Source organism: Balaenoptera physalus, assembly GCF_965194825.1.
Source record: "Balaenoptera physalus genome assembly, chromosome: 7".
NCBI classification, from domain to species: Eukaryota; Metazoa; Chordata; class Mammalia; order Artiodactyla; family Balaenopteridae; genus Balaenoptera; species Balaenoptera physalus.
In genome coordinates this window covers 53925710-53951661 of record NC_138886.1, presented here as the reverse complement: position 1 = coordinate 53951661, position 25952 = coordinate 53925710, and the positions used below count along the sequence as shown (strand labels likewise).

Here is a 25952-nt window from a genome sequence, read left to right as displayed (position 1 = left end):
ATGTGTATTTCTATCAAAACTATTTTCTAGAAATGTTTTATAAAGCACTTTAGGTGTTCCTTCCAGGGGTCATTGAGGCTCTAGTTTTGTTTTGTTTTCATGGTTGAGTTTTCTCTTAGTGTTTTCCATCCCTACTCCTACTCCCTTTCTGAGTATCCTATATCAAAATTGGCTACATTGTCTCCAGGAGGTGAACTCTCTCCAAGCCCGCGTGCACCTGCAGCTCACCTGGTAGAAAGAAGATAACAGATTGCATAAGAGTCTTCTAAAGTACCCCTCCTTTTGAAAGAGGAACTGTTTAGAACTTAAGTAGCTTTATTCCAGGGCTATTTATGATCTACTTAGAAGTAAAAGATAATCCTTGGGCAGTCCTCCTGACTGCTGATGATGCAGTATGCAGTGAGAAGTCTCAGCTCATAACATTCACAGATTTTTGTTCCGACTCCAGAAATAAGAACTGCTTGAGTGAATCTGAGTACTTGTCAAGGGTGCTAGATTATTAACAACCAAGGGCAAGTTCTCTCTTTATTAACAAACTGTGTGCCAGAAGTGTTTTTCAACATGTCCTGCCAGTTTGTTGTTCCCAGCATTTCTTGTTATGATGAAAAACACTTACTATCTTTTTCTCTTTGACTGCTTTTCCCAATATTAGAGAATTTCTGGATGATCCTTACCTATCTAGAAAAAAATTTCTTTCTTTCTTTCTGCATGAATATCATGTATATTCAATGAAGATTTACATAAAGATTCTCTAATCAGTTTCTCATTTCTCTGTGTTCAGGTGAACCTTGCTTCAAGCAACCCCGCCTACACAAATATAATTTGGATTGTTTTAAGTTTCTCATATTTATTCAAAATATAACTTGGAGCATGATTATTTACATTACTAAAGAATATACATTAAAATTAATCTAGGAGGGTGGGAGGGAGGGAGATGCAAGAGGGAAGAGATATGGGAACATATGTATATGTATAACTGATTCACTTTGTTATAAAGCAGAAACTAACACACCATTGTAAAGCAATTATACTTCAATAAAGATGTTTAAAAAAAAATTAATCTAAATGAAAAATTCCCCCAATAAGGTGAAAATATTCTTTGGATTACAAAATTTTCATTAATTGTCAGGAATACTCTATATGAAGAGATATGAACATACATAGTAATTAATCTGCATGGGAAATGGCAGTTCATAGAATGATTCTCATTTATTTCAGAGTTACCAGTGTTCATGCCATCTCTCATGGGGCATAAAGACATATATGAAAAGGAAGAATTCTAATTATTTTTTCCTGTCACACTTCCAAACTTTTCAAGGACAGGTGCCTGAGTCTCGGATCCAGTCCTGTAAATGGTTGTTTGCCCTAAGCCAGTGGAATACGGATTATTTTAAACTATATTTGGCATACATTTTAGTTTGAACATATTTAAAAGTGGGTGGACAAATGATAAAATGTTTTATTCATTTGTAAAACTGACTAAATGTGGCTGATATGAATGTCCTTTTCAGAAGAATTATTTGAGATTATTTCATTTGAAGAGATACTTAATTTAAGGTGCGCTGAATTTGTTACTTGCCTTATTTTATTTCATATTTCCTATAATCTATGTTTTTAAGAAAGATTAATATACCCATTTTGGCTGTTATTTGGAATTCGCACAGTTGGCTTATCAAAGATATTTTGGAAGTATCACTAGTTATGTAAGGAACAAATATAATTTTCTACACAAGATGCTCTGACAGTCATTTTTTTCTTTTAATATATGCATAGTGTTCTTACAGCAATCTCATAGCTAGAAATATGTAAGGTATTGTATCAGATATTACTAATTGCTTCATTAATAGACATCTCTCGGAATGTGCCTAAACTACATTTGGGAAAGCAGCTATAATAATTTGCCTCCTGAGAAGGTTTTGGGTTTTGCCTGGGAGCAAGGACATCTGGATGCCTTTCCTTCCAGGGCTTGCTTTTGTGTTTTTATTGTTGCTGATATTAAAGGGTGGGGAGCATGTTAATTAATTAGTCCCCTTCCCTCCATTTTCATTTTCCAACTACTTGCAACATTTCCTACTAGCTCCCAGAACATGCCCCCAAACAGATTTTGCTTAATACTTGAATTGGTCTCAGAGTGTTTTTGTATAGAACATCAATTATTCTCTGTATCATGCACAGGGCCAGATCTACACGGGTAGCACAGACTCCAGAATTACAAAGTTGCAGTTTCCTCTTTCTGCCTTAAATGTTCAGACTAATTCTCTCGATTGCCCCTTGTTGTCTCTTAGCTTCTATGAATTTTGCAGATTTTGAAGGGGCTGTTTTACGTGTTTTTGTTCTCAATGCTGATGACATCAAACACGTTATACTGAGGACTTGTCTTTTGTACTGAAAATAATCACAGAATCACGTGATCTTTGTACAAACAAGTTTTGGTTTTATGACTGCTTTTTTTTTTTTTTTAATTTAGCGGTGTGGATATTTTTTTTCCTAATTTATTTATTTATTTATTTATTTATTTATTTATTTATTTATGGCTGTGTTGGGTCTTCGTTTCTGTGCAAGGGCTTTCTCTAGTTGCGGCGAGTGGTGGCCACTCTTCATCGCGGTGCGCGGGCCTCTCACTATCACGGCCTCTCTTGTTGCGGAGCACAGGCTCCAGACGCGCAGGCTCAGTAGTTGTGGCTCACGGGCCTAGTTGCTCTGCGGCATGTGGGATCTTCCCAGACCAGGGCTCGAACCTGTGTCCCCTGCATTGACAGGCAGATTCTCAACCACTGCGCCAGCAGGGAAGCCCATGACTGCTTTTTATCTGAAGGCGAATTTGCAGACTAATTGCAATGGCAGGGTGAAATTAAATATGATCATCAAAAGTTAATGAAAGTGGCAAATTTTAGCATCATCAAAAAAAAAATGTCCTTGATGCAGCTGGAGATCTAAGACATAAAATTAAGAAGGAGGAGGTGAGGGCCCCCACCCCCAAGGTTAGAAAAGGGGCTAGTCCTATAGCTTCTCTCTAAAGGGTGTATGCAGAGAGAAGATTGAATGTAAGCCATTCTGTGACCACAGAGAGGTGTGTGCTGTGCTTTTCTTCTGCCAAGACAGGCACTACCCTCTGGAGGTCAGCCTGACTCTGTAGTTTCTGCCCCCAGCCTCTGCTTGGCTAGGAACACTCCAGAACCCATGGTCAGCAGCCCTAACCAGAGCTGATTTAGCCCTAACTCCATCTGCCATACACAAGCACCTCCATACCCTTCTCTTCTGCTTTTTTTTTTTTATGGCTAGTGGACACAGCTAGTCCAGTAAAGACTGATGTGAATTGAATGTATGTTCTATGTCCCTGTGGATCTGAGAATAGTAAGGGAACCAGGGAAGTAGTGGGTTAAGGAATGAAAGAAAAGTCAGGGAAGCAAGCGTGAAAATGGAGAGAAAAGAGAGGAAAAAGTAAGGGTGGGATGTGAGGTCATTCTGGGAGGAATACAAGTTACCCTGCTTAATCATTTAAGAGTTATTTCCCCCCTTTTTTTCCTAGCTAATCTCTTTTGTTTTCCCATTTCCATTGGCAAAATTTAGTCCAGTTTCACCATATTAATTTATGAACCCAAAAGTATCTTTACATTTAAGTCTTGTTACAGTATGTACTCCTCACACATCCCCATAAGAAATTTTGTAAGGTAATATCAATAACCATTTTGTTTTTTAGGCAATATTGGACGTTGTTGTGAATCTTCAATTTAGCCTGATAGAAAAATTGTGGCAAACATTCTGGCGCTATTCTCCCTCTACTCCAACTGATGGCACTACCATTACTGAATCAAGGTCAGAATCAATATGCTTTTCCAATTCATTTTCATGGCTGAGTAGATGTCACAGCTAACAAATCAGAGATATGTATACCAGTTGTGAACCTTACCTGATAACATTAATTGAATAGATTGAAATAAACCACAAACTACTCTTTTGAGGTTTCAGCGTGTGTATTATAGCTCCCATTTATATTGATTTGGGGGACTGCAGTAGAACTATTTCATCCTCATGGAATTAGTATCATATCTGCCTTTCATACCGTCAGAAAGTATTAACGTGCATAGGCAGCTCTGGGGGAGTGTTATATATATCCAGCCGTGTGGCACCAGGGCAATGGTGGTATAGTTCTAACCTCAGTAATATTTGATAAACTAAAACTATTTTTAAAGTCCATTTTCTTTTTTATCCTCATTTGCCATCTATTCATTTGCTACATTTATTCACACCAGCAATCTGAGTGAAATAGAAAGTCGACTTCCGAAAGCAAAGCTGATAACTCTGTGCAAACATGAGTCTATCCTGAAATGGATGTGTAACTGTGACCATGGGATGTACCAGGCTTTGGTGGAGATTCTCATCCCCGACGTCCTTAGACCTATTCCTAGTAAGTTAAATGCAGACAAGTACGGATGCTTTTGTTCTCATACATTCCACCCAGGAAGTTTTGGGTAGTGACGTTGCAAACTAGAGTGATTCTAATCTCATTAAATTTGCCAAATAGAAAACATGCAACACAGAGTATTGCATGAAAGCAGCCTAGAGCAAAACTGTAGTAAAAAGGGAAAAATTCTCTGTTTTTCAATCTTTCATTTTCTTTTTGACAAAAAAGACAACCTATAGATGTGACAGCCCCAATGACTAATTGCAAGAACACTCCCAGGCCAGTCAACCATGTGAAAATCATTCTACCCAAGGAAAAGGTTTCCTTCATAAAGCCCAGAATTTTTGAAATCTGTAATTGCTAGACCAGCCTCTTTCATGTTTGCTTTTGATTTGAAATGAATTTATCTTGGTTTCTATTGAAGTTGAATTTCTTTATAAAAGCATTTACTTTGTCACCGACATCATGTTAAGAACTACAAATGCAGTTTCCATTAACAGTAATGCTTAACTGGCATTTTGAGAGAAAAATCAATGTAACTGCACTAGCACTGTGTTCCTGCCATGAAGCAAATAGGAATTACATAGATAAATTAGATTACTTTTTTAAGTGATAGTGTTTTTTAAACTACCCTGTTGCAAACAAAGCTATTTTTTGCAAGTGTCAATATAAAAGCCATTATGGATACTTGTGTTAGAGGCAGTTGAAATGATTTTAGGTGTACATCTTTATGAGCACCTACTAGTAACCTTGACTTTTAAAGATATGGAACAGAATTGCTACTCTACAGTGACATTAATAAGGTAAAAGCAATCTTTTAGCTTGTAAAATTAGCAGCCTTGTACTCGAAGTACACTCTTCACAGTTAATTTGTGTTAAATCGTTCCAGAAAATATTTAAATAGGGATTTAGCAAGAAATGGTGAAGATACTAACATTTGTATGTTTATACTTTCTTTTTTAAAATATGATAACAGTGGAAGATATGAGTTATTTCATATGTTCCCTACCACCTTAAAATATATGCTTAGACATACATTTACATATAATATCAATGAACACACACATAAACATACATAAATTTGTATAGAAATTAGTTTTTAAAAAATCCAGCTGCCATGGTCTCACATTTTTATAAATTACTAATATTTTCTACCCTATCTGCACCAAGTTTCCTGACTAAAGATTGATTAAAAGTGATGTTGTCATGGAAAATTTCAACGTGTAAATTCTCTACTGATTTATGTTCCAGAATCTGATTTTCCTGTTTTTGTCTTGCTTCCTGTGCTCTGAGTGATAATCTCTAGAGATGTTTAAGAGAAGTTGCATAGGGTAGCTCATTAGCCTATGACATCTTGCCACCAACATAAATTTCTCTCATGAGATATAAGGAAAGGTGTCAGTGAACGCTTTCTTTTTTGAGGCCAGTCAACAGCATCAGTATTCATTAAACAATTCTAAAATCTCTTGCTTCTGTGTTATAGCATCACAAGACTTTAACTTGTAAACTCAGCAGTTCCTTAAGTTAAATCATGTATCAAGTGTAGTTGGCTTTAAACCCCAGAATTTTTAAGCACACAATACACATGACCTTTGTTTTTGGCAAATTTTGATTTGAAAACCATTTTATTTTGTCAAGTAGTTTGTCTCTGCATTCAGACAACTCAAATTCAGGAATTATCTCATGAGTATAGTTTTACAGTTTCTCTGAAATTACAAGATGCATTAAGGTGCCACCCTACCAAGTAAATTTGGAATTTTAATTCCTGTTCTATAACAAGACTTAACAAAAATAAAGCTTAAAATACAGTGTAGATCACTATCTTCTTATTGTATGCATTTTAATATTAATCATAGGCAGGTTGAGACAAGTTAGCTTTAAAGTAGTTTTAAATTTCTAACCATCCATTCATGAGAAAAAGTTGTCAATCTGCTCAATTTGATCTGACATGTATCCCTATAGAGAGAACGAACTTAATTTTATTTTTGAAAATTTAATTTTCCTGGCTACTAGTACTTCACTCTACCATTTACTGTCCAGATGGGATTCCTTTTTTTAGCCAAAAAAGTCTGCATATCACACTAATTTAAAGTCAGCTTGAAGCTACTATACTCTAAAATACATTTATCTGAAAATGGGGAAAAAAAAGTGAAGTGTAAAAAATTGTGTAAGAACTCAACTGGTAACACTCAAATGTACAATTTATGATTATAATTAAAGGTGACCCAAAATGTCATTTAGTACAAAAAAGGAAAAACTTACAATCATTTGAGATACAAAACATATTTTTTTATTTTACAATCTCCCTAGCATTAAATGTGTCTAAATAAAACAAGACCCATATTAAATTTTTTTAAAGTAACTTTTCCCAGTTCTTGTTTTTTTCAGATTAAGTAATTATTATATATTAATTATAGAAAACTACGTAATACAGATAGCCAAATTGAATCTTGTAAAAATTTTACTGAGTTTCAAAGAGGGTCTTTAATTTTTTTTTCCACTCTTTTTCATTTCCATTCATGCCTGCCCTCCATGGTTCCAGTACATAATACAACAGAAAAATATTTTTCTTTCTTTTTTCTTTTTGGCTGAAGTGAGAAGCTTTGGAAATTTCAAAAAATTAGTTCTCAAGAAATTTCCAACTCAGTGTTTCCAATAGATGATTCTCATGGTTAAAAGTCTGCACTTCTTGAGTGTTTTTCCTAATCAAAATGTAGCCATCTCAGTCCCTCTTCTGTCATTTGACCACTTAAAGAAATAATTTTTAAAAATTGGTTGTTTTTATTATTGGAATAGTAAAATTTATATCTTCTGCAATTAATTTGAGTAAGTTAATTATTTCTAACCCTGCTTTTACAAAAGTAATAAAGAAGCATGTCAGACTCATTTGAGCACAGAAAGAAAAACCAAGGAATTTAATCCCATCATTAATATTCTTGGGAGCCTTGGACAAAAATGTAACTTCTCTGTCTCTTATTGTGGACTACCAATTGTAAGACTTACCCACATTATAGGGAACCCACAGGGATTTATTTTCTGTTGTGGGTGCTTCAAACACTAACTTATTAAATGTCTAAAACTGCTCCCTACACTGTGGCGCCTTGGGCACAGGTGAAATAAAATGCTACTGACTGAATTACTTGTTGAACAAGAGAAGAATTCTGTTTCCTATTGTACAGCCCTCTCAGTAAGCAGATCTGTTCTTATAAAATAGTCATAATCACCCCTGTTAACGGAAAATGCTTCTAATCATTTTATGACCACCATAAAAACTAATCTCATGGGACCTATCCCTATTCAGGTTTTAACAGAAATGTAAAGAATATGGAATGGACTGTTTTAGGAATATCTTAAGAATATTGGTCTCTGTGACAGCAATTTTATTATCACAGTGTTCTTTTATCGCTACCTGCCAGTGAAATGGAGAATAGTTATCCAGAATTATCAAGGCAGGCAATTTTAATTTTACCTTACTTTTCAACACGAGTGAGATAACTACTCTAATTGACATGTTCTAATGTAAAGAGATGCATAGAGAAAAAGAGAAAGCTTTGCATTATTTTCTTTTTAACTAAAGAAATGAAAATAGGTTAAGAGCTTGAAAAAAGTCAAGATAAAGAATTTCTAAAGAAAATACTTAGCCTTTGAGCACAAAGCTGTTTTTGAAAAGAGTGTTTTGTCTAAGATAAAAAATTCCATAAGTATATTCACAACTGGTATATGTTGCTATAAGCAAAAATGTTTGAATGTTTTCATTTCCCAACAAAGTATCATAAGTATCTGGGAACAAAATAGCTTTAAAAGACAAGCCCATGATATAATATTTGGATTCTTTCAAAGTTAGGAATAATGTTAAATAAAGTCTTGTCAATGAGGATAATATAAGGTCTGTGCTATTTCACATGTTGTGCTTGCATGTTTTCCCTTATTCTAGCATAAAGATTAATGTTCTTTGGTATCTTTTTCGTTCTGCTTGTATTCTTTAACATTTAGGTGCCTTGACCCAAGCCATTCGAAATTTTGCAAAAAGCCTTGAAGGTTGGCTTTCCAATGCCATGAACAATATTCCACAGAGAATGATACAAACCAAGGTACACTTTTATGTCCTTGCTTTTTCTTTTGTGTTTAGGAAATCGTTCTGAACTATGAATTTTAAATCTGTCCTATCAAATGATGTTATGTAGAATATTAATATTATAATAAATTAAATCTTTTTAAATTGATTTTTGTATTTGTATTTTATAACCATGTGGTAAAGAACTTGCACAAGATATGTTGTTTGATAATACTCCTTTCAGAGAGACTAGAGAAACATTTTAGGTGTGGTGTATTTATCAGCCCTTTTCTAAAATGTATATTTAAGATTGCTTAATTTCAAATATTGAAAAGAACAGCCTAGAATGTTCAAATGGTTTCCATTTGAGTTTTAGATTTTTAGGTCCCCTAATATACTCATTGTGTTCCGAAATGTAAATTAATAACCATTTGCTTTTCAGGATGTTTTGTTTTTTTAACACTGGAGAATGCTTTTGTGAATCAAGTAATTTTTTTTTTAATAAATTTTTTTTTAAATTTATTTTTGGCTGCGTTGGGTCTTCGTTGCAGTGCGCGGGCTTCTCATTGCCGTGGCTTCTCTTGTTGCGGAGCACGGGCTCTAGGCTCACGGGCTTCAGTAGTTGTGGCATGCAGGCTCAGTAGTTGTGGTTGGCGGGCTCTAGAGCACAGGCTCAGTAGTTGTGGTGCATGGCCTTAGTTGCTCCGCGGCATGTGGGATCTTCCCGCACCAGGGCTCGAACCCGTGTCCCCTGCACTGGCAGGCGGATTCTTAACCACTGTGCCACCAGGGAAGCCCAAGTAATCATTTCTTAAAGAGAACAGTTATCTCATAGTTGATGAGTGTATTTCAGGAATGTGGATTATTTAGCTAGAGATATGAATTCTACTCTCCAGTTTGTCCCCTACTAACCATGTTACTTTAGGTTAATCTGTGAACATACATGACAGATGGGACTGATTCTGTCTAAACTTTGATAACAAAAATCACATTTGTGGCCTTTTGTCAGGGTCTGTATCTACTGTCAGACGCCAGCAATATGCCTTGGCTTTCAGTTTGAGAGTGTGATTGAAGCTCTTGTAGCTGACAAGTCTGTGATAGCACAAGTCTGCTTCAGCTTAAGGTTTGCAATAACACATTCTATCTCTAAAACATATAGAAGGACACATTTCGTGGATATGCCCACCGTAGATTGTTGCTTTAGAGCTGTGCTGTCAATACAGTAGGGCTAACCACATGTGGCTATTTAAATTGTAAATTTAATTAAATTGCATTAAAATTTACTTCCTCAGTCACACTAGGTACATTTCAAGTGCACCTTAACCCATGTGGCTAGTGGCTACCATACTGGGTAACACATATGTAGAGCATTTCCATCATTGCAGAAAGCTCTCCATGGTAGTGCTATTCTAGAGTGCCACGTTCAGGTAGGCAAATAAAGGAGGTGCTATTTGATTATGATGGTCAGAGGAATGCTTTCCAACTTGCAAAGTCAGTCATAGTTATAACAATACTTTCAAACAGCTAAAAGCACCTCCTGCCCCAGTGTCACCAAAATGGATGTGGTAGAAATCCATCTGCAATATGGGCCATCTCATTGATCTCCAGAGTTGATTTGGGTGATTTTCCTTGGTGGAAGGTGCCTTCTGCTATTCCTCTCTCACGGACATGCAGCCTTTTTTCAGCTGAGCATTTAATCAACAAAGATGATCTAGCATGACAGTGGAAACAGCATAATGAGGTTGTGACTGAAAGTTATTATCAAAATGCCTGGATTCATATCCCACCACTGTACTGTAGTTTCTGTGTAACCTTGAGCAAGATAGTTAACCTCCCTAAGTCACAACATGTGTCTAATAGAATGTTTATGAGAATTGAGCAAGGTAATGTATGTTAGGCATTTTAACACAGTGCCTGGAACGTGATATGTCCTTGATTAGTATAAACCACAGAGATGAGAAAATGTGAAATACTCTCTTTGGGGGTATGTGAACGTCCCCCAAGTTCCACATGGTCCTGAAACATCTCACTATCAAGACAGAGCATCCTTTGGCCTGTGGAACACCTTCTACCGCTCAGCCAACTGACTGTTCAATCAGTTGCTTGTTATGTACCCATAGTGATTTAATGTCATTCCTGTAAATATGTTAAAGTCCTCATTAGATCTGCTATGCAAGTAACAAATTTTCATGAGATCATGAGATTTAGATATTTACCTAGACTTTTTCTTTGTCGTTATCTTTGCTATCTTTCAATATAACCCAGTTTGTTCAGGGTTTCAGCAGGAAAAAAATGGTATATCCTAAGGGGAGAATAATTGAATAGAGTTTAAGAAGGGTCTGTTTCTAAACGTGTGAAAAGAGTTAAGAAAACCAGGGAGGAATGGTAAAGCACCCCAGGACTAGCAATAGTGGGAAGCCTGCCCATCCCTAGGTTTGAAGGGGAAAGAAGTGATTATGGCATCAGATCTTGTCCTTCCTCCAGAACTGTGGCCTTAGGAAGAAGAGAGCAGAGGTTGTGAGGGAATGAATACTCTGACTACTTTCTTCCATCCTTCAGTCTCCTACCAGTGACTTTCACTGGCCAAACCCAACTGGAAGCCAAAGGGCAAGAGAGGCAGTTAATGCAATCTATTCAGTTTAGTCTTCCTGGGCACAGAGCAGAATGGAGAAGGCTGGAAAGTATATTTTGAAGGACAAATGGAGATTTTTCTGGATAGCCCTTTTACAGAAATTCAAATTCTGAAGAGTTCTTCTTGTTGCTTGTATCCGATAAGTTTATTAGCTATGTATTTGCTAATAAAGTCTGTGAGTGCTCTTATTTCACCTCAGAATTACCCACTCCTATTTCACCTCTATAAAATAAAGGTAAAAAGAGTGCATCTTAATGACAGTGCTCTGAAAAGTATGTTTTTTAATCCAGTTTAAAAAGTGGGACTGGATAGTGTGGTTTTCCAAGTAAAAGGAAAAAAATTTTATTTGCTTAATTTGTAGTTGACTGTCGTACAGAGAATAAGAAATGAAAATCAACATTTTTCCTACTTGTCTCGACTAAATCATTTCTTGCTATGGATTAGTAGCTACTTGCAAGACTGGTTTAATTAATGGTGCACTCAGATGTTGAAGAATGTGGGAGTTTGTTTTAGCCTTGACCTCAGCCTACTCAAAAGGAAAGTAATACTTGGTTTAGAGGTTTAAATGCTATAATTTACAAGTAAGCTCTCTCACCAAATGAATTTGAAATAAGTATCAGAGGGAAGCATTTAAAATTTGGCAAGGGAATAAAGATTTGAAGATTGCGGTGGTTTCTTTTACTGGAGGGGAAAAAAGAAATCCCAATTTAATTGGATTTCTTTACAGGTTGCAGCTGTAAGTGCCTTTGCCCAGACTCTGCGAAGATACACGTCGCTCAATCACCTGGCCCAGGCAGCTCGTGCAGTGCTTCAGAACACTTCTCAGATCAACCAGATGCTCAATGACCTCAACCGTGTCGACTTTGCCAATGTCCAGGTACTCTGTTTTCTTTCAAAACGTGTCTTTTAATGAAAGGTATCCAATTTTTTTCTTCTTAATTAGGATCATCATATTTCTTTTCAAAGTTACATCAATTCACAGGCACATCTAGGTTCACAATATCCTGAAAGAGGAGAGTTTTACTCAGCTATGGCTTTACTCCTCCTCTGTTTTGCAGTTAAAGTCTGCTAATATTTATAGTGCTAGACAGCAACATATGTCACCAGGGTTTGCTGAATGATTAATAGAGTAATGATGACCACAGTCATTGAAGTTTGATAGGCAGGAGATGAAACTCTTTCATCTACTAGCTGTGGGGTCTTGGGCAAGTTACTTAACTCTTCTGGGCTTTACTTTCTCCATTTTATAACACATATCTTAGATTATTGTTTACATATTTAGTAATACGTAAAGCCCATAGCACCATGACACGCACACGAGAAATTTGTTTTTAAAAGTGCCCCACCTTGAAAGAAGCAAGAACAACTCTATTTCAGAGTTTACTATAGGTACCTGGTAAATATTTGTTATTTTAAAAGAATTAGGTGCAACGTATCTGACTCTTTTGATCATCCAAATGAAAGAATAATTTTTTAACCTAATGATAAAACTACTCACTTGTACGTCAAAGTACACATAAAAAATAGCTACTTTAGGAATATTATTATGGAATCCCAACAAATATTTTATTTCACATACTAAAATAATGAAGCTAATTGTTACCAATGAAAAAAAACAGTCCATGGCTCACTCAAAGCAAAAGCAATAAAAGATACATAAATATTGAACATAATCAAAATTTTAAACTTCTGTGCTTCAAAAGAGACCATCAAGAAAATGAAACGACAGCTTATAGTATTGAAAAAATGTTTGCAAATCATATATCTGATAAAAATTTATATCTAGACTGTATAAAAAGAGCTCTTATAACCCAACAATGAAAAGACAACCTCGTTTAAAAAATGGGCATAGTTCTAAATAGACATTTCTCCAAAGAAGATATACAGATGTCCAATAAAGTACTGGAAAACTCATTCATTAGCCACCAGGGAAATACAGATTAAAACCACACTGAGGGGCTTCCCTGGTGGCGCAGTGGTTAAGAATCCGCCTGCCAATACAGGGGGCACAGGTTCAAGCCCTGGTCCGGGAAGATCCCACATGCCTCACAGCAGCTAAGCCCGTGTGCCACAACTACTGAGCCTGTGCTATAGAGCCTGCGAGCCACAACTACTGAAGCCTGTGTGCCACAACTACTGAAGTCTGTGCACCTAGAGCCTCTGCTCCTCAACAAGAGAAGCCATCGCAATGAGAAGCCTGTGCACCGCAACGAAGAGTAGCCCCCACTCACTGCAACTAGAGAAAGCCCATGCACAGCAACGAAGACCCAAGGCAGCCAGTAAATTAACTAATTAATTAATTAATTAATTAAATCTAAAAAAAAACCCGAGATACGACTTCACACACACTAAAATGGGTATTATCAAAAAATAAAATAAAATGGGTATTATCAAAAAGACAAATAATAACAAGTGTTGGTGAGGATGTGCAGAAATTGGAACCCTTATACACTAGTGATGGGAATGCAAAATGCTGCAGCCACTTTGGAAACAGTATGACAGTTCCTCAAAATGTTAAACATAGAGTTACCATATGATATGGCAGTTTCACTGCTAGGTACATACCAAGAAAAATGAAAACATGTCGACCTAAAAACTTGTTCATGCGTGTTCCAGCAGCATTATTCATATTAGCCACATAAAAGTGTAAACAACCCAAATGTCCATTAACTGATGACTATGTGAACAAAATGTGATATTCCACACAATGGAATATTATAGGGCAATAAAAAGAGATGAAGTTCTGATACATGCTACAACAGAGATGAACATTATACTAAGTGAAAGAAACCAGATACAAAGGACCGTACATTGCATGATTCCATTTATATGAAATGTGCAGAATAAGTACATCTATAGAGACAAAAAGTAAATTAGTAGTTGCCTAGGTCCTGTAGACTGGGGGGATTGGGAGGTGACAGATAAGGAGTAGTATGGGGTTTCTTCTTGGAGAAATGAATACATTCTAAAATTGATTGTCATGATAGAGGCACTACTCTGTGAATATACTGAAAGAAGCCATTGAATTATATACTTTAAATGAATGAATTGTTCGCTCTGTGAATTACATCTCAATAAAACTGTTTTAAAAAACAATATTGTTGCTTACAGATAAACTAATTATTACTCCATTTCCTACAAAGTTTAATCTACAATTCTGGACTAGTTTTATTGTTTAAAATATATCAAAAAGTAACATTTGGGTTTGATTTATTTTAGGGTGTCGTTAATTAGTTAAGTTCATTCTGACTTTCATGAATTGGGTTTAAACTTCTAATGTGTATAGTTTTTCTTAGATCTACATAAATATTTTTATATGTACAAGCACACATACGCACACACATGCAAATACGTAACCTCCACAAGAACAAACTGTCTCACATTTACAAATCCATTAACTTTACATATTTCAGTGGAATTTACATTAACTGATTTTAATGGGAATATTAGGAGTTCATACATTATTGCCTTAAAATGTATACTGTTATGTTTTTTTCAAATCTTCATTCAGAAAAGATATGTTTAAAAGTACTTTAAGAAAAGTTGAAATGGTAAGGCAACTTCTAGTTTCAAAAAGTAATTTAAGTTTAATAACAGAAAATATATTTAAGAATGATTCCTAATAATATCTGAGAAAGATTTAAAATTTTCTGTTAACATTATTTTCATTCGTATAGTTGTGTGTCTGAACCCTATGAAGTATGTATAGAAATGAGTTCTTCCTGGTTATAAACGCCAGCCTTGGCAACATTATTGCATATAAATGGTCAGTTACACATCTATACTACTACTCATCCCCCACTCACCGACCTTTTCCCTTCCTTTATTCTCAGCTACCAAGTTTTTCTGGGTCCACGTGACAGTTATTAGTGCTGAAACCTGTGTGCTTAAGTATCTGTCCTCCAAGACCTCCTTCCTTTCATTAGAGGACCATGAGCACAGTGGTGTGCCCTCCATTTCCCCCTACATTTTACCTCTCACAACTCTGTTCATTTTCACATGTAATCTCTTTCTCAGGTTAGCATATTTTATCTTTAACTCCTTTCTTTCCTTTTCTGTTCCACATTTTGCCTGGTTTTCTGTCTTCTGCCTCCCATTCCACCTTCATCACCCTCTCCTGTTCATTTGGAAGTCCCTGCCCCTACGAGATCAACCTCAGTTAAGACTGACACATATAGGGTGATGCTCTTGTAATAAGGGAACTTTAATTTAAAACAACGAAATCACATGTAAGTGTCAATATTTTTAATGCTCTAAGAGCTTATGTTTCTTTCAGGATATCCATAAATCTCTTTCATCACTTCATTCTTCTCTAATTAAATCTTTTCCTCATGCATTCAGGATAATTTTCCTATTGCCGTATAATTGGTTTTCTGTTTTAATTAACTGATAGCGTTACAATAGTATTGCTTTCTAATTGTTTTGTGTAAATGGATAGTTTTCCAAATACAGTATGGGCTAAATATACTTGGGTTGGTTGACCTGATAACCTAACTTTTGCATATACTTGTGTTTCTGTATTTAAAAGACATTCTAATTTTGAAGCTACTGACTCCTTATCATCTTGGAGATAATTTATTTCTAACTTAATAATATCTTTAATTTTCATCCTTACCTTTTTCCTCTATAGAATTGAAATATCCAAATTCCTTCACAGGAATATACTTCACAGGAGTATTTACAGTGTACTCTATTTTTAGTATATTTTCAGTCTGAAGAGTAGTAAAATGAAATATAATATAAAGTAGTTTGAAAAGTCAGAATAATGTCCTGTGGCTTTACTTCTCTAAGTTTAGTTTTAGATGATCATTATCTCTTGGCAAGAACTAACTTCCTAGGAAGCAGTGAGTTTGAATTTATGTTAAGAAATGAAATTAAATTCTTCCAAGGATACCAGTAAGTTCCTCCTGCCTCTTACCAATGCACAGAAATATCTTCCACAATGGGTATAGAGTTTCAGTTTTGCAAGATGAAAAAGAGATCTATTGCACAATAATGAGCATATAGTAAACACTCCTATACTATACACTTAAAAATGGTTAAGATGGGGCTTCCCTGGTGGCGCAGTGGTTGAGAATCTGCCTGCCAACGCAGGGGACACGGGTTCGAGCCCTGGTCTGGGAAAATCCCACATGCTGCGGAGCAACTGGGGCCGTGAGCCACAATTACTGAGCCTGCGTGTGTGGAGCCTGTGCTCCGCAACAAGAGAGGCCGCGATAGTGAGAGGCCCGCGCATCATGATGAAGATTGGCCCCCACTTGCCGCAACTAGAGAAAGCCCTCGCACAGAAACGAAGACCCAACACAGCCAGAAATAAATAAATAAATAAAAATTAAACTTTAAAAAAAAAAATGGTTAAGATGATAAGTTTTATGTTATATGTTTTTTACCACAATAAAAAAATGCTTAGCCATTAATGAAAAAACGAAAACAACCTCCCCTATCCTTTCTTGAGACATAAATTCTTCCCTGGGTGCTCTTCTGGACTCCTAAATTGATATGAAAGTTCTGGGAGTCATTTAACAGTGTATTTTGAAAAATCTATTATGTAGAAATAAGTACAAAAGTAAGCAAAGATGTAGTTACTAGATTGCTAATTCCAGCATTTTTCCTAATAGTAAAAAATTGGAATGACCATAAATGTGTAACTATATGGAATTGGTTTTGTAAATAATGGAATATTTATGCATTGAAGCAAATTCAATCACTGAACAATAAATATAGCTCCTCATTTGCCTATATGGAAAGTCATTTATCATATATAGTGAAGTGAAACTAAGCAAAATATCAAGTAAAATGTATAATATGAGCCTCTTTTAAAATAACATATGTACACAAGCATACATTCATATGTCTATACTGCATGTGAACAGTTTGAAAGTTAGTGTGTTGTAGTTATCTCTTAATGTTGGCATTTTAGATATTCTTAATATTTTGTTCCTTTTTGTTTATTTGTATTTTCAATTTTTAATAATCATTGTAGTGTACTTAAAATACTTAAAAGTGATATTTAGGAGGTAAAATCGGAAAGACTATTACTAATTAGATAAGAGGAAGAAGGATAGTAGATGGTATCATCAGCTGGGAATGTAGAAGAAACCTTAGGTTTCCCTGAAGAAATAAAATGAATTGAGTTTGGGCATTTTGTATTTGAAGTACCTCCCAGTTGAAATGTCTCTTAAATAAGGTAAAGTCTGTAGGGTCAGGAGAGGTGCTGGAACCAGAGGGTGAAGATTAGGGGTTTATTTAGTTGAAATGGTTGATTTGAATAAATTTGTCCTCTGAGAACAGACAGATTGAAAGCTATAGACACTTTTCAGAAAAATACATACATATTCACAATGTTTTAGATATAGAATTAGGACCTTCACAGACACCCCTCCACAGAAATCTATTGTGAAAATATTATCTGGACGCAGTGAACCCAGTTTAAAAATTCTTGTCACGTTTCATTTCTCTAATGTTATGCTTGGGGAAAATGAGGCCCACGCAGATTGAATGAATTGCTTGAAGTCAGTTTAGCTAATTCAGGCCCTATGTTACCATCCACGTCCTTACTCAAATATTATATTACCAAATAATTGTATTCTGACCTTAGAAGTATAGTATTTTTTTAATGTTAAAATACAACATAGCACTAGAAACATTGTAAAACTTATGGCAACCATTGAAAATTAACTTTAAAAGTTCCTGTTTTCATTGCTATTACCAAACATGAAACTTTCCTGTCAGAACCAGAAGGAAAACTGTAGTGATCAAATTTCTTGGCAGGTAGCCTTCCTACATTTTCTCAAAAGTATTTTTGTTGTTGTTGTTGTTTTTGGTTCTGTGAATTAATTGGCATTCATAGCCTTGCCTCTATAGCCCTTGAGACTTCAGTTTCTTATCCATAAAACTCATATAGCATATACTTCTACCTTGTATCATTCAGTGTTTGTTTTTGTTTTAATCCTGAGGGACCACTTTTGGCCAATTGAATCTGTTTATCCATCTGACTTACCCTAAATCTTTTCAAATGAATTGGCTTTAAAGTTTTATCTGATTGGGAGAAAAAAGAGAGGGAGTAAAAACTAAAGAAAGACGCCGCATACTGCAGGTTCAGGCTCCTATTTTTCTTAAGTAATCATGTATTTTAGTCTTTCACACAGACTAGTTAATGTAGAAAAACCAAGTCATACTTTTATGTCACATCACTTTTTCATGCACAAAGGAGATGTTAGTTTCCTTAATCACCGACAAGCAGTCCTTCATTTTCTTAACTCGTTTAATTGTTTTACGCTTTCAATATAATTTGCCATTTATGCATATGGTCTGTGTGCTGACACTCAATGAAAAGATGCTGAGTTGAACTTTTTCTTTGCTTTCTGTGTACTGTCCCAGGAGCAGGCTTCCTGGGTATGTCAGTGTGATGACAGCATGGTTCAGAGACTAGAAACAGACTTCAAGATGACTCTTCAGCAGCAGAGCACCCTGGAGCAGTGGGCTGCATGGCTTGACAATGTGATGATGCAAGCACTGAGGCCCTACGAAGGAAGACCCAGTTTTCCTAAAGCTGCCAGGCAGTTTCTGCTAAAATGGTCTTTCTACAGGTATCGTCTCAACTTTTCCTATTCTGCAATTACGTATGTACATGCTTCTCAGAAAAAAGGAAAGAAGGGAAGACTTTAGTTTGCAGAAACTCCCTGTTGTGATTATCTTCAACCCAACTCATGATTACAGCATCATGGAATTGTACCAGCAAGCTGATGGAAATACAATTTCTGCTAGGAAAAGAAAGGCTCTTATTCAAAGCCCTAGAAGTTCTCAGATGGGAACATCTGAGATTCCAGTCTAGATAATATGCTTAGCAACGGTCAGAAAAGGACTACAGTCCTCCTTCTGGCAAACGTGTATTATTTAGTCTTCTTTCTTGAGGCCTTACCACCACTCTTCTTCTTCTCTAGTTCAGGGATTCTCAAACTGTGGTCCCCTAGACCAGTAGCATCACTGTTGCTTGGAAACACATTAGAAATGCATATTTGGGGCTTCCCTGGTGGTGCAGTGGTTGAGAATCTGCCTGCCAATGCAGGGGACACGGGTTCGAGCCCTGGTCTGGGAAGATCCCACATGCCGCGGAGCAACTGGGCCCGTGAGCCACAACTACTGAGCCTGAGCGTCTGGAGCCTCTGCTCCGCAACAAGAGAGGCCGCGATAGTGAGAGGCCCGCGCGCCACGATGAAGAGTGGCCCCCACTTGCCGCAATTGGAGAAAGCCCTCGCACAGAAACGAAGACCCAACACAGCCAAAAATAAAAATAATAAATAAATAATAAATAAAAAATAAAAAAAAAACAAAAACATATAAAATAAAATAAAATAAAATAAAGAAATGCATATTTTCAGACCCCTCCCCAAAATCTACCTGAATCAGACACTGCGGAGGGGAGGCCCAGCAATCTGTGCTTTTTAAAGTATCGTCCAGGCAGTTCAGATGCATACTCAGAACCACCTAGTTAAGTTCTTAATTTGATCAATTACAATTGTTTTCAAACCTAGCTGCACCTCAGAATTAGTGGAAAGAAAAACAAAACAAAACTCCTAGGTATCTCCCAAAAACTACTGAATCAAAATCGTGGTGGTTAGAAAGTAGTGATTGGGAGTAGGGGTAATCAGAAATTTTTTTTTCAAAAAGCTTACTTCTGGTGATTCTAATGCATAGCGAGTTTAATATCGAATAATCTAGTAATACAAAATGAATCACTTTTTGACTAAAAGGATATATATAGATATATATAAATGTATGTTTTTCTAGACATAGAAGAACCCCAGGAGAGAAAGATTACTTGATATATGATATCAAATGTCGGGGTGAACCACTGACCATAGGTCTACTCCAGGGATTAAAAACAGAACCTGTGTAAGTTGGCATATATACTATATATGTGACATAGGATGGAATTGACAGAGTTCCATTTCTTAAGCTAAGTTAGGTAAGTTATATTTTTGACCCCAGAATTTATTCTTGTGATGGGAGTTCATTTCTTTGCTTCTTTAGATAATGGGGGCCTCACTGGCTCGGGCCGGAAAGCCATGTCTACTTTGAGGTTTAGGCAGTCCCTAATTTAGTTCCTGTGCAACCATGCGTATATCAAAGTAGTGACTACAGGACATACCACTGACTGTGGCTATGGGTACCCTATGGTCATCATCTGGACCTCAGTGGTGAGTCCAAAGCAGTTGTGAGGAGAGAAGGTATACAAAGAAGTAGCTGAGTTTAGAGACTAGCAGAAATTCTGAACCCAGTAAGCCCAAATTACAGGATTTCCATCTTGTTTTGACCACCTTGATAAAGATGGAACCAGAGATCTTTTAATTATGATGGTAGTTGCTTGGTTTTTATTGTGACTTCTTTCTTTCTCAACTGATTTGGTCCAATTCTTATTTCTTAAACTGAAGTAGAGGTGTAGATTCGCTGTATATGTTTAATTAGGTGTTAAATTATCCTTACATCCGGAAAATCGTTCTCTAGTGTCTAGCCCAGGGTTAAATGCAGTGAAAGAAAGTCTACCAGTTTTGTGTTGTTGCTTTGTTTTTGTTTTGGGGATGGACTAATTCCACAGTTCTGTCTCTCATATATTTAGTGCTCTTAGCCCACATGATTTGAAAAGCACCTTATTAAGGTGCTGTCTAACTCTGTGACCCACTGATATGCTTCATTAAAGCCAGTCCTAGGTTTAGAGCTGGGTGTCAGTGTGCAATGTGTTGATGATATGAGTTTTCCTTTGATATATGGGGAAGATTTGGAAAACATTATCACATAATTCTCAAAGTAGATGTAGAAATAGTAGTAGTAATAGTAGGGTTCAAAACTTTAATTTGGGAACATTTCTTAAGAAGATTTCAGATATTTTCCCATTTGCTTGCAAGTTGATTTCGTCCATTTTTTTTTCCTCAGAAAATCATATAGATGGTATATGTGCTTCATGAATGATGAAACAGAAGTGATACTAGCTTTTGTTCCAAAACCTATATGACCAAAAGCAGAGTGCATCCTCTATATCAGAAAAAAGCAAGGATTTTTTTTTTCTTCTTACTGCTTTCTTATGTCATTACATCAGACTTACCCTTACTCCTTCCTGAGGACTTTTTTTTCTATGTTTAGTTGATATCATTTTAGAAATACACTCCTGGAGCCTTTGTCTCCACAGAGATTTGTTACAGGTTTCTTGACAGAAAATTACTTACTTGTATTTCTTGTTCTCTGCAGATATACAAACCCAGTAGATCATCACTTGCCTGCCCTCTGTCCTCCCTGAGTTGGGGATAGTTGGCTTGTTATTGTTAGACACTATTATGGTTATTATTTTCATTTCAAGCAGTGTTGAAGGCGTATACTTCAGTGCCACAGAAGGAAAGGCATATTCAGACAGATGCATACCTCCTGCTGGTAGGCGAAGTCAATAGCTTAGAAACTTAAGAGCCTCTAAAATCTGACCTGTTTTTTACCGAGGCATAAAAACATATTGAGTAATGAAAACTGCATTCACAAACAGAAGCAGAATTACAGAGTATTTTTTTTTAATGTTTTTGGCTTTGTAATAAGAATTTGGCAGTCACATATATTAATCCTTCATTTTCTGAAGTTGATTAATCTCATAATTTCTAAAATTCTGTGTATATATTTATATGCATACAAATAAAGAAATGGACTGGCAGAGAATCATGATAGCAGCAGTTGACATGTTGCTGCAAACACCCTCTGCTCCAAACGGGGGTCTCTCCTTGCCTAACCTGACTTTGAATGGCTACCGCTGGCTCCCTGGGAGGTGGAAAAAATATCACCACCTTTCTTGGGCAGAAATGTAGAAGTTAAGTGGGCCATTTCTCAGCTTGTGTGTTTTGTGGATAACGGAACACAGAATTCCTTAGGGTCACCCTGAGGGTCAACCAAGTATCCCATTTTTAAAGAATGAAATTTATAGCTTTGATACAGTGACTTGAAAGGGGGCACAGAGAACCTAGTTTGCCTACAATTGAACAATATATAAATCTTCCAAAAAGTAATACTCTTTCAGAATCAGCTATAAGCACTGTTTGAGAAGAGAGTTCACGGTAGCGGGGAGGGGGTGGTCACAGGTGTGACGTTCTCATCTTTCTTCTTTGGAAGGGTGTGATGTATCCCCAAATACATAAAGAGGTGGATTGAGTATCATGTGTTTGGGGATATGTTTCAATTTCCACACCATGAGTTATAAAGACAAATACACAAAGGTATTTCTCATCCATTATAAAATAATTAACATTTATAACTCTGATTTTAAAAGGAGTTGAATTCATGGTAACTTAGCAACATGAAATTCAGTGGAGTCAATTTTGCAACATATCTTACAGAAGTCTGAATCAGACAATAGGTTTCCAATTAAACTGTTAATTGTGTCATTTGATACTTGGCTTGTAGGGCAGAAGCCCAGCACAGAGAGCATGAAGCAGACATAGCATTAATAATATAATTCAACTGATTCTTTTCTAAACATATGACAATAATTTCACAGCATGCTTATCAGTATTTTTAAAAATAACTAGATATTTTAACTGAAGGTCAGCACCCTTTTTTTTTTTCATTTTCCAACAGAATTTAGTATTACGTGTGTACTTTATGCTGAAATAAGGTGATTGCCCAGCTGTCAAATAGAATCCAAAAGCCTTAGCATGGCCTATAAGATCCTACAAGGTCCAGCTGCTAGTGACCTCCAGGTCCCACTGTGTATTCTCTTTGCTCACGTCCTCCAGCCACACTAGCCTCTGGGCTGTCCTTGGAATAAAACAAACATAGTTCTGCCTCAGTCTCTGTATTTGCTCTCCTTTCTGCCAGGAAAGCTCACATGTTCACACGGCTCACTCCTTCACTTCAGTCTTGGTTCTGCTCAAGATATCACCTCCTCAAAAAGAGTTTTCCTGACACCCTAACTTCAAGTGCCGGCACCCATCACTCTCCAATCTCTTAACCTGATTTATTGTTTTTCATAGGGTTTATCACTACCTAACTTTATATTTTATATCTACTCTGTTTTTATCAACTGTCTGTCCTACTAGAATGTGAGCTCTGTTGAAACCAAATTTTTGTCTGACTTGCTCTAGAACAAGACCCTGGCACAGAGTAGGAACACAATAAATAACTATTGAATGAATGAATGTGAATTCTCTTGGAATAAAAAAATTGACTTTGCATTTTGTTTAATAATACCAGAAAGCTACTCAGTATGAATATTCGTCTTTGTCATTTACATTATTTTAAGGGAAATATAAAGCCCTAAAAGTTGAATTTTGAAATATATATATAATTCATTCTATATCTGTGATATTTATCCCTGCAAAGATTTATTGACATTCAACCGGCCCAGGATTCTTCTATGTTACAATGAATATCTTCTTTTTAAAATAAACATTTTTTGGATTATGAAATTAGTATATACTCACTTTAGAAAATCTGGGAAATACAAATACTATAAAAAGAATAAACTTAAATCATCCATAATTTTACTACCCAGAAATAACTACTGGTAAAATGTTTTCTTTCAGTGTTATATAAAGTTGAGATCCAATTGTTTATCAGAGTTTATTATCTGTATTTTTCCCTTAACATTTTTCATTTAACATTATACCTTAAGCATATCTTAAGAAACATAATTTTTAATGTCCTCACAATATTCCATTTTGTGTATGTCTCATACATTATTTAAACATCCCATTTGTCTCTTATTCTTGAGCATTTAGGTGGTTTTTGGTCTTGTGATACAATTATAAAAAATACTGTAACGATTATCTTTGTATAAAGTTGCACATTTATCTTCAGATAAATTGAAATAAATTTGCACTTTTTAAGGTGACTAATACTATTTTAATGAAGTGTGCTATCTCGATGCTAATAAAGTATTAAACATTCCCATTTATTTAGGGATAGAATTTTTTTAAGAATTATATAGATGGTTTCTATGTTAAATGGGCTCACGTTATACTTTTTAGTTCTTGCACTTAACATTATATCATTGACATCTTTCCAAGTTACTGCCTATATGTGTACTCTCCCTCATTTCTTTGAACTATGTATAAATTTACATATATGAATGAACCATTTTTTTTTACTTAGTATCCTACAAACGGATATTTAGTGTTGCCCCCTATTTTCTCACTAGTATAAATATTGCTGCAATTAAAACTATCTTTGCTCATTTGTGTAAATTTCTAGAATTAGAACTGATAGGTGATCACACTGGTCAGAATGGCCATCATCAAAAAATCTGCAAACAATAAATGCTGGAGAGGGTGTGGAGAAAAGGGAAGCCTCATACACTGTTGGTGGGAATGTAAATTGATACAGCCACTATGGAGAACAGTATGGAGGTTCCTTAAAAAAACTGAAAATAGAACTACCATATGACCCAGCAATCCCACTACTGGGCATATACCCTGAGAAAACCATAATTCAGAAAAACACATGCACCCCAATGTTCATAGTAGCACTATTTACAATAGCCAGGACATGGAAGCAACCTAAGTGTCCATCGACAGAGGAATGGATAAAGAAGATGTGGTACATGTATATACAATGGAATATTACTCAGCCATAAAAAGGAATGAAATTGGATCATTTGTTGAGATGTGAATGGACCTAGAGAGTGTCCTAGAGATTGTTCATACAGAGTGAAGTAAGTGAGAAAGAGAAAAGCAAATATTGTATAATAACGCATATATCTGGAATCTAGAATGATATAGATGATCTTAGTTGCAGAGCAGAAATAGAGAAACAGACATAGAGAACAAATGTATGGATACCAAGGGGGAAAGGGGTGGGGTGGGAGGAATTGGGAGACTGGGATTGACACATATACATTATTGATGCTATGTATAAAATGGATAACTGATGGGAACATGATGTATAGCACAGGGAACTCACCTAGTGCACTGTGGTAACCTAAATGGGAGGGAAGTCTAAAAGGGAGGGGATATCCGTACGTGTATGGCCCATTCATTTTGTTGTGCAGTGGAGGCTAACACAGCTTTGTAAAGCAACGATGCTCAGCCATAAAAAGGAACGAAATTGAGTTATTTGTAGTGAGGTGGATGGACTTAGAGACTGTCATACAGAGTGAACTAAGTCAGAAAGAGAAAAACAAATAACGTATGCTATCACACATATATGGAATATTAAAAAAAAAATGGTTCTGATGGACCTAGGGGCAGGACAGGAATAAAGACGCAGACGTAGAGAATGGACTTGAGGACATGGGCGGGGGGGAAGGGTAAACTGGGACAAAGTGAGAGAGTAGCATTGACATGTATACACAACCAACTGTAAAATAGATAGCTACTGGGAAGCACAGGGAGATCAGCTCGGTGCTTTGTGACCACCTAGAGGGGTGGGATAGGGAGGGTGGGAGGGAGACGCAAGAGGGAGGGGATATGGGGATATATGTATACATACAGCTGATTCACTTTGTTATACAGCAGAAACTAACACAACATTGTAAAGCAATTACACTCCAATAAAGATGTTAAAAAACAGAAAAAAAAAAAACACCGTCAGAGAGAGAGATAGCCTGCTTGTATGAGGGCTTATCGTCCGAGCTTTCCATCAAGGATCATGGTCTTGGGTTGGTTGCTCTCCAAAGCCTGCAAATGAAAGGTATTTTGTAAAAACAACAACAAGAAAACACTGCTAGGTGAAGGCATTTGTGCATTTTTAATTTCAACATGTGTTGCCAAATTTCCCTTCATAAATGTTTTGTGAATTTATGCTTGTAGAAACAGCAAATGAGAGTTCTTTCCCCATACCTTCTCCAACACTGATCTTTTAATGTCTTATAGTATAATAGATGATATATG

The 25952-nt window shown here is 36.1% G+C and overlaps 1 protein-coding gene and 1 long non-coding RNA gene across 16 annotated transcripts in view; one reads left to right on the top strand and one right to left on the bottom strand.

Annotated features, from left to right (window-relative positions):
* LOC309665036 overlaps positions 1–3694 on the bottom strand; it is a 143505-nt gene extending 139811 nt beyond the window's left edge. The window contains exon 1 of the long non-coding RNA XR_014266177.1: positions 986–3694. This is a non-coding gene — a long non-coding RNA (uncharacterized lncRNA). The remainder of the gene's footprint in view (positions 1–985) is intronic.
* Positions 1–25952, top strand: part of RFX3 (regulatory factor X3) — a 307605-nt gene that overhangs the window by 249911 nt on the left and 31742 nt on the right. For all 15 annotated transcript variants that reach the window (XM_082470961.1, XM_082470970.1, XM_082470974.1 and 12 more), the window contains 5 exons: positions 3701–3816; positions 4254–4408; positions 8399–8496; positions 11819–11968; positions 18472–18680. In XM_082470961.1, coding sequence (XP_082327087.1) covers positions 3701–3816; positions 4254–4408; positions 8399–8496; positions 11819–11968; positions 18472–18680 — 728 coding nt within the window. The remainder of the gene's footprint in view (positions 1–3700; positions 3817–4253; positions 4409–8398; positions 8497–11818; positions 11969–18471; positions 18681–25952) is intronic.